This window comes from Fulmarus glacialis, unplaced genomic scaffold, assembly GCF_000690835.1.
Source record: "Fulmarus glacialis isolate BGI_N327 unplaced genomic scaffold, ASM69083v1 scaffold35915, whole genome shotgun sequence".
Classification (NCBI taxonomy): Eukaryota; Metazoa; Chordata; class Aves; order Procellariiformes; family Procellariidae; genus Fulmarus; species Fulmarus glacialis.
The window spans coordinates 255-12,468 of NW_009215699.1; the positions used below are offsets into that span (position 1 = coordinate 255).

Below are 12,214 nucleotides of genomic sequence, written 5' to 3' on the forward strand. Positions count from 1 at the left end.
GCACCTCATCTACACGTCTTTTAAATACTTCCAGGGATGGTGACTCCACCACTTCCCTGGGCAGCCTGTTCCAAGGCCTGACCACTCTTTCAGTAAAGAAGTTTTTCCTAATGTCCAGTCTAAACCTCCCTTGGCGCAACTTGAGGCCATTTCCTCTCGTCCTATCGCGCCTGTAGCGCTGCATGGGGTTGTTGTGGCCGAAGTGCAGGACCCAGCACTTGGCCTTGTTGAACCTCATACAGTTGGCCTCGGCCCATCGATCCAGCCTGTCCAGGTCCCTCTGCAGAGCCTTACTGCCCTCGAGAAGATCGACACTCCCGCCCAACTTGGTGTCATCTGCAAACTTAAAAATGAACGGCTCCTGCCACAGGAGCCTGTCCCAAACAAGGCTTGTTCAGGCTTCCCGGGATCCGCAGGGCATCCTCCCTTCCCTGCGTTTCTCACCACACCGCCCACCCTGCCAGGCCAGCACGGGCCACTGCCTCTGCTTGGTGCTGCCCCGCTGTTGAGCTCTGCAATTAGCCCTGATGGGCTGTGGCCCAGTGCATGGACTTGCCACAGCTCCCAAGGAACAGCTCTGGGTGAGCCATGTCCAGCTGTGGCTCCTGCAATGGAGACCCCCCGGCCCAAGCTTCCCCCACCACCGTGTCGCTGTGCACCACCACGGGGACAGTCCTTCTGCATGTCTTTATCTCCACACACGCAGACGTGAGTCAAGTAGCGTTGGCTGTAAATCAACTACGGGAGCTTAGGTCCTGCCCTGGGACCTCATTTCCCACTCCCTCTCGCAGCGCGAAGGCTGCTCTTGCGCTGCCCGCAGCAGCACAGTGCTAAGGCTGTCCGTCACCTCCACCCTACATGCCGTATTTACGGAGCTGGGACACCCTGTGGCACTGAGCGGGTGTTTTAGCTCTCACACATGAACGGGAGTCAGATGCTAACATTTTTCCCAGGCTGATTTCCAACACTTTGGGCTTAACCCCACCAAGTTTTCCATTCCCATTTTTAAAATACCATGTTCTCAAGCATGAAGTAATCATGGGATACTGAAACAATTCCTCTTTTACTGGCCTGAACTGAAACAAATCCAACCTCAGCTGAACCCAAACCTGCTCCAAACAGAAATAACGTCCTGGTTTGATTCCGATGGATCCTCAGACCTCATGGATCTTCGTCTGATCTAGTTTAGCTTAGAATTTACTGAACAGCTAGCTTAGGATTTACTGTGCAGCTGCTTTACGATATTCACGTATAAACCAAAATATCTGTGAAGCACATTGATTCTTAATCTAAAGCAGTGTCGGGGTTTTTTTTAGATAGTAAACAAAGTTTTGGGTGCAAATATCCAGTACTCCACACCCTTCTAAAAAGTCTGCTTAAATCCAGCCAAGAGGAATATATGCCACACTCACTCCAGAAGGATGGTAAAATTATTTATTCTTACATTAGTTTACATATACAGTGATGACATTTGGCTAGAAAAATGCCTGTATCTTAGTAAGAGATATTCAAACAACTACAAACTGTCAATAAATACATTAAAAACATACTGTATGCTGATGTAGAAATACCCTAGGCTCTTTTGGTTACTTACCCAGTACAATATTATTGAAAAGTTTTTTGGTGTTTTTCATGCAACATCAAAATTTTTTCCCGACAACTCATGCTATACAACATTTTTTTCTTTATTAGGAATGGGATGAAATTTAAAATCCTGTTTGTTTACAAGTAGTAAAAATCGCTGAAAATTTTAACATAAAACTTTCAATTGTTATAATAAAAAGAACCAATTTAAAGAAGGTTGTCTTTAAAAAAATTGATTTTCTCAACTAATTCTTTACAAAACAGGCAGTATTTCAAAAGGGATGTTTCCATCACCCAGGATGAATCATTTGTGCTTCAAAATTTTAAAAGGAATATTCGTGGCAGAAACCTAAACCCAACTGGTAGGTAGAGGAGAGACTGCGGTACGGACTGGCTAAAACTGAACATGCTTTCAAAATCTGTCCAGGAACACACTAAACACTTATCCACGTCACTATGCCATCACCTACTCTAACAATTAGAAATGGAGTTTTAATAATACTTAGCTCTTCTCATGCTTAAAATTCTTCACAAACATTTAAATAGTCCTAACGCTTCTGCAAGTATTATTATCCCCATTTTACGGTTGGGGTAGTAGAGGCGGAGAGGGCTGGGAATTTGCCAGGATACAGACCGTATCCTTTCCCTCTTGCCTCCCTTGATTGTCCAAGTTCTTTATCGCTTTCTGTATTTTACACTTAACGTACTGGAGAGTCCCAGGAAACATGGGTGGTACGTTTCCATCAGTTATTAGTGGTTATTATGCAAGTTGTGCCACTTCGAAAGTTACATGACAAATATTAAAGTAATAATCGACATGAAGTCCACATCCGAAGCTCAGGATTGATGTCCTAGAATGCCACACTATTTTCAAACCAAGCTTGCTCTTTCTGTAATGAAGTGTTAAGGACATGAGGCCTAATTCTCTCTGTTGTACAGCCAAAATGACTCTTAAAGCCAGTCATGGCTGTACAAAAGAATAAAACCTGTCCCTCACCATCTGTCACTGGGAACACGGAAAACCCCTACAGTGGCCCGTTACGTCCTGACATCGTACAACAAAAAGGACATCTAGATCAAACCAAAGATTTCAGATGTGCTAACCCACCATGAGGTACAGATAACTAAGGTCTCTTCCCCTCCGCCCCCGAATTCAAAAATATTTGTGTCTGAATTACGTCCTAGAAACTGTGTGGGAAAGTAAATGTCTAGCAATGAGACTGCAGATAGAAAACACAGTATTTTGCCTTCGTCTTAGTATCAATCCCCAAATTGTATTATTTCAGTTGCTATCAACATCCTGCATAGAAAGGGCATTTTTGATTTTGCCACATTTGCCCTCTTGAATTTTCTACCTTATGCCTTGTAGGCTGTGCCCCGTTTTGATTTTTATCCCGCCTAGTTTACTCTTACTCTAAACCCAGCTTGGTTTCTTGCCGTCTCTTGACAAGCTCCGGGTTTGCTCTGCCAGCGGACTGCAGGAGCAATGGATAACGCTGTGGTGTTTCACTACCTGATCTGTGAGAGATGAGACACACAAAATTCTGTCACTTGTAATAACAAAATGACCGAGTGTGCAAAATTACATCCCTCTTACAGGCACCCAAAAGGCTTTAAAAAGGCACGTGTATTCTTTGTCACTTGTTCCTCAGTGCCTGATCTTGGTGGTTTTAGTGCGTCTCCAATAAACCCCATAGAATGCACACATTCCCTTGCAGTATGGAAGGAACTTGGAATAAAAATTAAGATCTTCAGATGTACTTCATAGACAGCAGCTGTTACTCAGCGGTTGTCTCGCCCATTAACAAACACTAGAGCTGCGCTACCTGTGAGAATTGGGTTCTTACAGCAACCTCACTCCCTAATCCATTTTCCCCCTTCTTTCCCAAACATCCAAATTTCTAGCAAAGGGGAACACTGCATATTACATGGGCTTCTTCCCAAACAGATATCCAAAGCTCTTCCTGCCTTTTGTAGAGCTGGTAAGCCAGAAAACATCTCTTTTGCGCAAATGTGGGAGGCAAAAATACAAGAGTTTTGCCCCTCTTCTTCCAGCAGCGCAGCCAAGAGCCGTCAGGCTGGGCGAGTACCCCGCTTCTGGCCGTGCCCTGAGAGGTGAGAAGCACCCGCAGCTTCTTTTGACTTCAGATGGGGACTGTGGATGTTTACCACCAACAGAAATCAGTCCCAAGGCACTAGGCAGGAACAAAAAGGACAAAACAAAGCTGTTGTGACCTGGGGGTACTCTATACAGCTGAAATACCAGGCTAGAAAAGTAAGAGGCATTGGCATCTTCCTCTGGGCTTTCTGGAAAAAACAATTAAAACAAACAAAAAAAAAGATGCAAGATCCCAGGCAAATGTTTTCCCTGCCTGACTGAAGCATTCTCCCCGCTTCAAAAATCCAGGAGATGGAGGGATCAAGATACATTGATTCAAATGCGCTAATGTTGAAATGTTTCCATTTCAGACAGGTGAAATGCACTTGCACGCGTGGGCATGGCTTCAGTTCTGTGTGAGGGACGGGAGCCCACAGGCCTGCCTGGGCTCCAGGGGGCTACTGGAGGAGTTTCACCTCCAAACGCCAGTCTGGTGATGGGAGCCAAGCATTCCCCCAGCCTGGACTGAGCCAACTCTGGATGGAATGCATGTTCGCATCAAACGGGACTTCTAGCTGCCTGTAAAATGCAGTCTTGAAAAAAAGGTTAAAAAAGGAAAGGCTGATGCTTTGGCAATTCATTATCTGTTATGCAGTCCAACAGCCTCGAAACATTATCCGTAGCTTGACTAGTGGCAATTCACTATTGCATGGCTGGTAGTCACCAAGAAAGCATTTCTTAATGGTTAAAGCAGTCACATTGATCGGGTACGCTTTTCACAATTCCTCCAGATCGGTTAAATCCACAACCACTTTCAAAAACAGAGTGTCATCTCTGATGTAGGTGTTCTTTGTGTTCTCCAGGACCGTGTGCGGCACGAAGCGCGGACATCCAGAGGCAATATTCATTTCTCCGTCCGGCCTTTTGAAACTGCTGCTATTGGGGTCAGCTCTAAAGACTTCCACGATGTGATTTTTTTTCCCACTTTGGTCCAAAAGCATAAGTGTAACTTTTTGCTTGAAAGGCCACAGCAGCAGCGAGTCAAACTCCCCTCTCATCACGACGAAGTAGAGAGAGACGTGCGTCCCCTTTCCTGAGCCATCCCCGTTCAGGTAGGCTCTCGCGCATAACCTGTACCCGCAGCGGCTGGTGTAAAAGGGCTGGCTGAATATGGAGAGGACGCGGCCTTCCACCGCTTCTTTTTTCTTCATCTTGTAGTCCGTGATTTTCCAGATTAATTTCCCATTGTAGCACGTGCCTTCCAAAAGCTTAAATCGTTCTTCATTTTTATTGAGCTGTGCTTTGTGAATATTGATCTGGAGATCGTGTTTGCTGGACTGACCTTCCAAAACAACTGGAGGAAAAAAAAAGAGACATACACTCGGTAAAATAAAACTGTCAGAGCACGGGATACAAAGAGCAACCAAACTGGAGCTGGCAAAACTGAACTACTCAAGCCCGAGCACAGGCTGTTAACTAGTGTTACTACACCTGTTAACTTTTTAAAATTGTAATTGCAGCTGGTGGTTGAATAAGGAAAACCAGTAACCACAAGCCAGATTTAATGCCCGACGATGGATAGGTACCACTGCTTCCATCACAGTGCGCCAGCCTGACCAACTCCAGCTCTCTGGCCCTGCAGTGCCACAGGAATTCGGGAGACATTGTGGAGTTGGGGAAGTCAGGAGGACACAGCATGCACCGCCACGGCTTGGTCTGAGAAAGCGAGAAGAAAGCCCTTTCTGGCTAATAGCTGCAATTGGCTGACAGTAGCCTCTACTAAGAGCCTCTACCTAGCCACCAGTAAATCAGCAAAAACCCCACACCCCACGTGCAGAGAAGAAACGAAAGTCCCAACGTACCCAAGCGCTGATCATATGTCTCCATCAGGGCAATCTTCTGTTTTACATTTTCAATTGTGTCAAACAGGGGTCGCAAGTCTAATTTGCTTTGTTGCTGGTTTGCCATCTGTATTAGCTGTTTCACTTGCGATTCTAGGCGCGCAGACTTATCCATGTGACTGGCCAGAGCCTTCCCAGTTCGTGCCATTGGAAGAGGGTGGAAGCAGAGGAAAGAGACATTCATAAGATCAGCCATATAATTTGAAATAAGATAAAGCAGTCTTTAGCATGTCAGCAATGTCAACTATATGGTGCATTCGAAAGTACTCTGCTGGCTTAGGAACCTATCCAAACACTCCTTCACAATTAATTCGGCATTTAGTGACCGAGAAGCCACCCCTTACTCAGGTGCATTTGCACTGCATCACTTCATTCAACTGATTATTCGAATTTACATCTGCATATTTGCCATGGGGATCTGGCCATGAGGATTTATACAGTGCTTTTTGCCCAGATCAGATATCCAAACTTCTTTATTGGTTAAAATGAAAAGACAATACTGTATTGTAAAAAACCAAGAAGGGCTTGTGAAGTGTCTGGGAGACAGTATTTGTTATTGCTCTGCTATTAATAACAACTATTACTGGATAAACACATTTAAGGATACAAGAAAGCAATTGGCCAAAAAAGAGAAAATTAATGTCTCACCTGTGTGCTTACCATCAAGTTGCTATTTTTACCAAACAGTTGTGTAAACTGTCTGAATTCTTTCTCACACTTTTTAATGGCCTCTGCTAGCTGCTGGATTTTAATCTCTTTACATTCCAGGCTCTTATACAGGTCAGATATCTACATATGGAAAAAACAGAGTAAAAACGCTAAGGCACACCAAAATACACAACGATCAAATTAAAACCTATGTGACTATATAGGAGAAAGTGGAAAAGTTTACAATGCAAAGCCTCTAACTTAGCTAGATATAGCACTACTTAATTCACAATTCATGGATAAGCACTGGCAAGTACTGAACATAAGGTAGTCATATTCTCTGATAGATCTGTATGGCAACAGGTGCAAAGAGACACATATCTCTCATCCCCATCATGATGATCCATTCGGCTCTACAGGGGGATAATACATACTTACATGCACACAAGTGCATGTGTGTTTCTGTGTGTATGTATATACTTTTTCTTTTCCCCCCTCTACTGAGGTCTAACCAGTAAAAGAGATGAGTCAGTGAGGGATACTAACTCCAAAACCAAGTTGTAGCACTTTGGGGCATTCATTTTTACCATAAACAAGCAGAAGAGTAAGTCAACCATCAGTTTGGAAGCACTCACCTGAGCAGGATTGGGCATACACCCAGTGTCACCTGCTGGGAGCCGCAAAAATGATCGTGAGTGGAAAAGTGCTTGCAACTGGCTCTGCACCACTCTGTGCTGCCTCTACAGAGGGGGTGACTTGGGCATCTAAAGGCTCCTTTTCAGAGCAATCTGACCGGCCATTGAAACTTTAAAATCTCCAAGCTTTAAGTTTTAAAACTTTAAATCTTCAAACCTCATATCCACTGTAAGCAGAGACTGAAAGCAAATGAGGTAAGCGATGGCAACGAGCCTCCCACCGTGCTTGCTGGAGAATATACATGCCTGAGCACAGAGAGGTTTCCATCTAATTGATTGACTTCACTAGAAGAGCTTATTCTGACTTCTGAGGTGTGCAAAGACCGTAAAAACAGTCTTTTAAAACGTAGCTGAGCTAAATCAGGCAACAAATGCAGAATCTCCTATCATCCTCCAACCAGCCAAGGACCGCTGAAGAGTGCTTGTTAAATACAACTTACCTGTTCTTCCAACTGGGAGTTCTTGTCTAAAATCTGCAGCATGTGTTCCCTCAGGGCGCCGTTTTCATGTTCGGCAAGTTTTCCTCTTTTAACCTTAGTGAGGTAGAGGGGGAAGTGAAAGAATAAAATAATAAGATACGCAGATTTTTGAAGTTGTTAGTAAAAAATTTATTGATGCAAGCATTTAAAATGTCTCCTCTGGGCTTTGAAAGTGAGGGAATGGCAGTCCTGACTCCAGCATCTTAGCTAATACTAGAAATGGTTGTGAAAGAACAAAAATTGGTTATTTTGATTAATTACTCTGATTGGTTTGGGAGACAAATCCCAGTCCCAGTACAAACAAGATCTATAAAACAGTACCTTTACAAGACAGCCGTACTGCTTATATGGGCAGTCCACTTCTGCCTCAGGACACACAGCGTGGTGCTTTTCAATCTGCGTATATTAACAAAGAAACTTGTAATGAAATAAATATTAAGTAACTTGCTGCAATGATAAAATCTGAATCCCTGCATAAAGGGTGAATAAAGGCCAATGTCATGACACCACTGATCACACAAAGAGGAAAATGAGTATTCAGAGTCAATAAACAAGCCAGATATTCTCCTGATACTGCAAAATGCCAACGCTTTGCAGTGACCGAATACCTCACTTGTAAGATGGAACACATATCCTTTTAGGACCAAACAAAGAAAATACTTAGAGCAATGAAGTTTTATTGGCATGGGCCAATGTGGTCTGCAATGTAACTTTCAGTTTTCATAAACGTGTGTGATCTGATTAATCACAGTATATGAAAAAAGTAATAGTACCTCCTTTTTCAGAATTATTTGTGAACAGTTTTGGAGACAAGGCACAGGATAATCAGGACAGTCATTTTGCTCATGATTCTGGGGAAAAAGAAACAAAACAAGGCAATGGTTTGCATTTTTGTAAAGTAGTATACACCGAGGAAGCTGTGCAAAAAGCAATCCCAAACATACATGTGCAAGCCCCATTTCACATTGTTGTTCATAAGAGAGCAACGGTAATTGGTATTATTTAGAGCACATTTATTATACTTTCTCCTTCAACTAGTCAGCCAAATTTTGTTTCAGGAGTTGTTAAGCCCCATTCCAATGCTGGAAACTTTTCACTCAGCAACATTAAGAGGAAACATGTGCTACGGATTCCCAGGGAATGCTTTATAATCTTACCTTTATGTTAATTAACACCACATATTTATTACAGTACTGACACATTTCTTCTCGAAATTTGCAGTGCCGGCTCAAATGCTCTTTCAAGTCTTTCCGAAGAATTTGATCACAACATCCATCATTAATGCATTGCACACTTTCAAACAAGCACTGTTGAAGATGCTCCTGCAACACGCAACAGCAAATTAAACCCCAAAGTATTTCATCGCATCTCCAATTTCCCAACAGACCCACAGAAACATTCCGCAGTTTGGTAACAAACAAAACTCCAAATACTTTTTCCTCCATAAACTTTCTCCTTTTCCAACCTCAAAACTAAAGTGAATGTGAAAATTTGGAGAGTCCTTTGCATGATTTCCATTTTTCATTCAATTGATATACTGAAAAAAGGCCCAAATGGCCAGTACGTCTTGGCAAGTTTTCTTGAGTCAACCATCACGTGGCGCCTAAACATATAGAAGGTATGTATAGACGCTGTGGATGTACTAAAGCTACATAAAGCAAATGGTTCTTTTTAAACAAATAACCTAAGGCAAAGCTGGAACAGGCTAACAACTGTAATATTTTGAGCTTAACATTTGTTACTTACAGTATATAGCTAAGTCATAATCTTTGTACTTAAACCACATTGCTACGATAACTCTGAAGTCTGAAAATAATCACTGTACTTTAGCTTATCATAAATATACAGAGTTCGCATGAAAATCAAAGGCTTCAAAATTTGATCAAGCAAACTAACCTGATATCGTCCCAGAATTATTTTTGAATTGCAGGCAGGAATGTTTTTGCAGAACACATGCAAGTTGAGAACTTCTCTTTTACAGCAGTTGTCTTTGAATACCTGTAAGGAAGCAAACCAGCCTTCATATGCAGTCATACAGGATGTTATAAAGAATGTAAAAAAGCAAAACATGACAACAAATCTTTTAAGCACACAAGTCTAGACTCCATAATCGCGAGCATGATTCTTGATAATTCATATTGAAAATGCATACTAAAAATACAAATTAAAACATATATGAATTTTCTAATAAGCATAGGGTTTTTTCCCCATATAGTTATTCCACAGATGCTGATCCATCCCACAGCCAGCAGGATTAGTAGCTCAGGAGCTATAAAACCGCTGCCAGAGCCTGCCTGTATCTAGAAGAAAGCAGCTGGAGCGAACGGGCCCCAAAGGCCAACCAGCTCTCTGTACGCTCCTCCGATGTTCAAGCAGCGCAGCGCGCCTTTGGGATGGAGACGATGCTGAGATACCCCTTCTATAGACTCTGAGAAACAGCACTGTTCCCAGGTGTCTATGCAGAGGCAAACTAAGCCCCAGAGCAAACTTTCAGTCTTATTTAGAGATCTTCCTGTAAAGAGCATTACAAAGCTGCTCACTGTTGCACTACTGACATCAAAATTTGCACAAAGTAGAAGACAGCGAATGAAAAACATAAATCACGTGGACAGTCTGATTACAATTTCCTATCAGGAGTAGGAGAGAGAGGAAGGAGACTTTTGATTTCACTAGAAAATTCATTCTGGCAGGACCAAGTATGTAGCATACTTTCAAGCCTTGGCATATAAATAAGGAAAAATGAATCCATTACCAAAAAAAAAAAAAATCAGTAGCTTGCAAAATAAGAAGGATGAACTTATCTTTTCCTCTAGAAAGTTACCCAAAATTAAATTAAGTCTGAAGGGTTAAAGAGATATAATGGAAATAGTTAAGGCAGCAAATTATAACCAAGTGAAAACAAAGACAATCAAATAAACAAGATGACCCAGCAAGATGGGGCCTTAAAAAGGCAAGTCAATAAACTCTCCACTAAAAAAGACATCTGATGACTAGGGAAGATTTAAAACTTCGTGAAACTCTTCGACACTTTACTGGAAATACAGAAGACAAAAATGAAATAACTTCAGAACATGAGGTATAAAATAAAGCTTCAGCTATACACCCATACTTCCTTTCTGGGAGAGCATCACTGAATATACTGCTTCCCTTAGCATCAATTCAGAGACAAAAACTGCTCTGCCCCTGAGGACTAACAGACTAAGAGCCACCTTGTTTGTTCTCAGCTGTCTTGCCTTTTCCATGAAGATGTTGTCTGCTGAAGTAAAACTACAGCCACTCACCTCGTGCATTTTTATTGTTTCTTTGTCGACAGGACAGGTGGGTACTGCATTCAACTCTCTAGATCAAAAGAAGAGTCATGTTAACCCACAGAAAATTTGAATTATTTTACGGAACTGGGCTATGCTAGAATCTGACTCTGGCAGAATTCAGTACTAGATACCATAAAAACCAAAAAGTGCTTCGAAAACACTTTTGTCTGCCAACTACACAGCCAAATTCTGACCATAGCTCTAAGAGGGCATTAAGCTGCAACAGTGAATATGTAACAGAAAGCAGAGTTTGTCCTGCGAGTGTTAATAAGATGGTTTTTAATTAAGAAGACTTTGTCACAGTCTGGCCATCTGCTGCTCGCAAATGTCGTATCTGAAAAAATCCCATCGCGTGCATTAAACCCAGCCTTTGCCTAGCGCAAGCAGCACGCTCCTTGCTACACCAGTAAAAGAAGATCTAATGGCTCCTTCTTAAAAGGCTTCCAGAAGTCCTACAGTAAGGGACGGGAAAACACTTATCGAGGCAGTGCAAAAGGGAGGCAACCCAGCCAGAGAAAGCAGCAAACATGAAGCATCTAAAATTCATAAAAGGTAAATGGCGACATCCATCCACATGAACAGGCTCCTCTGCAGCCTTCCTGGGCCAAATCCTGCCCTCGGGTACACCAAACAGTACGTAATGTATTCCCAGACAGGTCTGCAGGGTAAACTCATTTGTACCTGCAGATAAATCCCAAGCAGATGGATGCCAGCAGCCTTGTGATCTGACTGCAGTATCGGGTAATACTAACATCAGTTTTATAACTCCACTAAAATCAAAGAAATTATACAGAAGCAGATGAAAACAGCTTAATCTAACCACCAGTGCCAATACCGTGAGACGTTAATGCAACAAATTCATCTGAACCGCACAATGCTAGACAGGCAGACCGAAACAGCATCTCACGCAGCAGAGCGTAATCTTACATCAACAATTTCTTTATGCTGACTTCCCTGCAGCTACCAAAGTATTCCTCGCCAGCACCAGCTAAGGTCTTCAAAGACACCTTTAAAACACTGAGCACGCAGCCATTCAGTTCAACAGAGTCTTTCCATTGACTCCTTCAGCGTTTTATCAGATCGGTGCTATTATTATGGATGATTTATAGAAGGCGTTGACTTCTTTTTAGGAAGGGGAGTACGGGGAGCTTGCGGATGCAGGAGGAGTTTGTACTGACCTCAGAGAAAGAATGCACTGCTGGCAAAACCGGTGCCCGCATCCCGTCTGGTGGGGATTGTGAAGGACGAGGTGGCAGTAGGCGCACTTGTACCGGTCTTCTAAGGTTTCAACAAACTTGTAGTCGGCGTCAGGCTCGAAATCCAGAGAGACGGCGCTGACAGAGTTCTGGCGCGTGAAGATGCCCGAGAGAGCAGCGGGTTCGTCACAGGCCATGGGAGCTGCACTGGGAACCAGACACAGGGAGAATCCCTTCAAATATTCACCGGCAGCCACGCCGCCTCGGCTAACTCTTGCAGCCAGGTTGCGCCGCCGGGGGGG

General features: G+C 43.0%; 1 protein-coding gene across 1 annotated transcript; it reads right to left on the reverse strand.

Moving 5' to 3' along the window:
- Positions 1–4,245: 4,245 nt before the first annotated feature.
- TRAF5 (TNF receptor-associated factor 5) lies at positions 4,246–12,109 on the reverse strand. Its single transcript, XM_009579021.1, has 10 exons — positions 11,895–12,109; positions 10,687–10,744; positions 9,302–9,403; positions 8,563–8,727; positions 8,179–8,256; positions 7,727–7,801; positions 7,367–7,459; positions 6,232–6,372; positions 5,545–5,713; positions 4,246–5,036 (listed from the first exon to the last, which is right to left on the reverse strand). Exons 1-10 carry the CDS (start codon positions 12,107–12,109, stop codon positions 4,459–4,461), a joined length of 1,674 nt encoding a protein of 557 aa, XP_009577316.1. The 3' UTR covers positions 4,246–4,458.
- Positions 12,110–12,214: the final 105 nt, after the last annotated feature.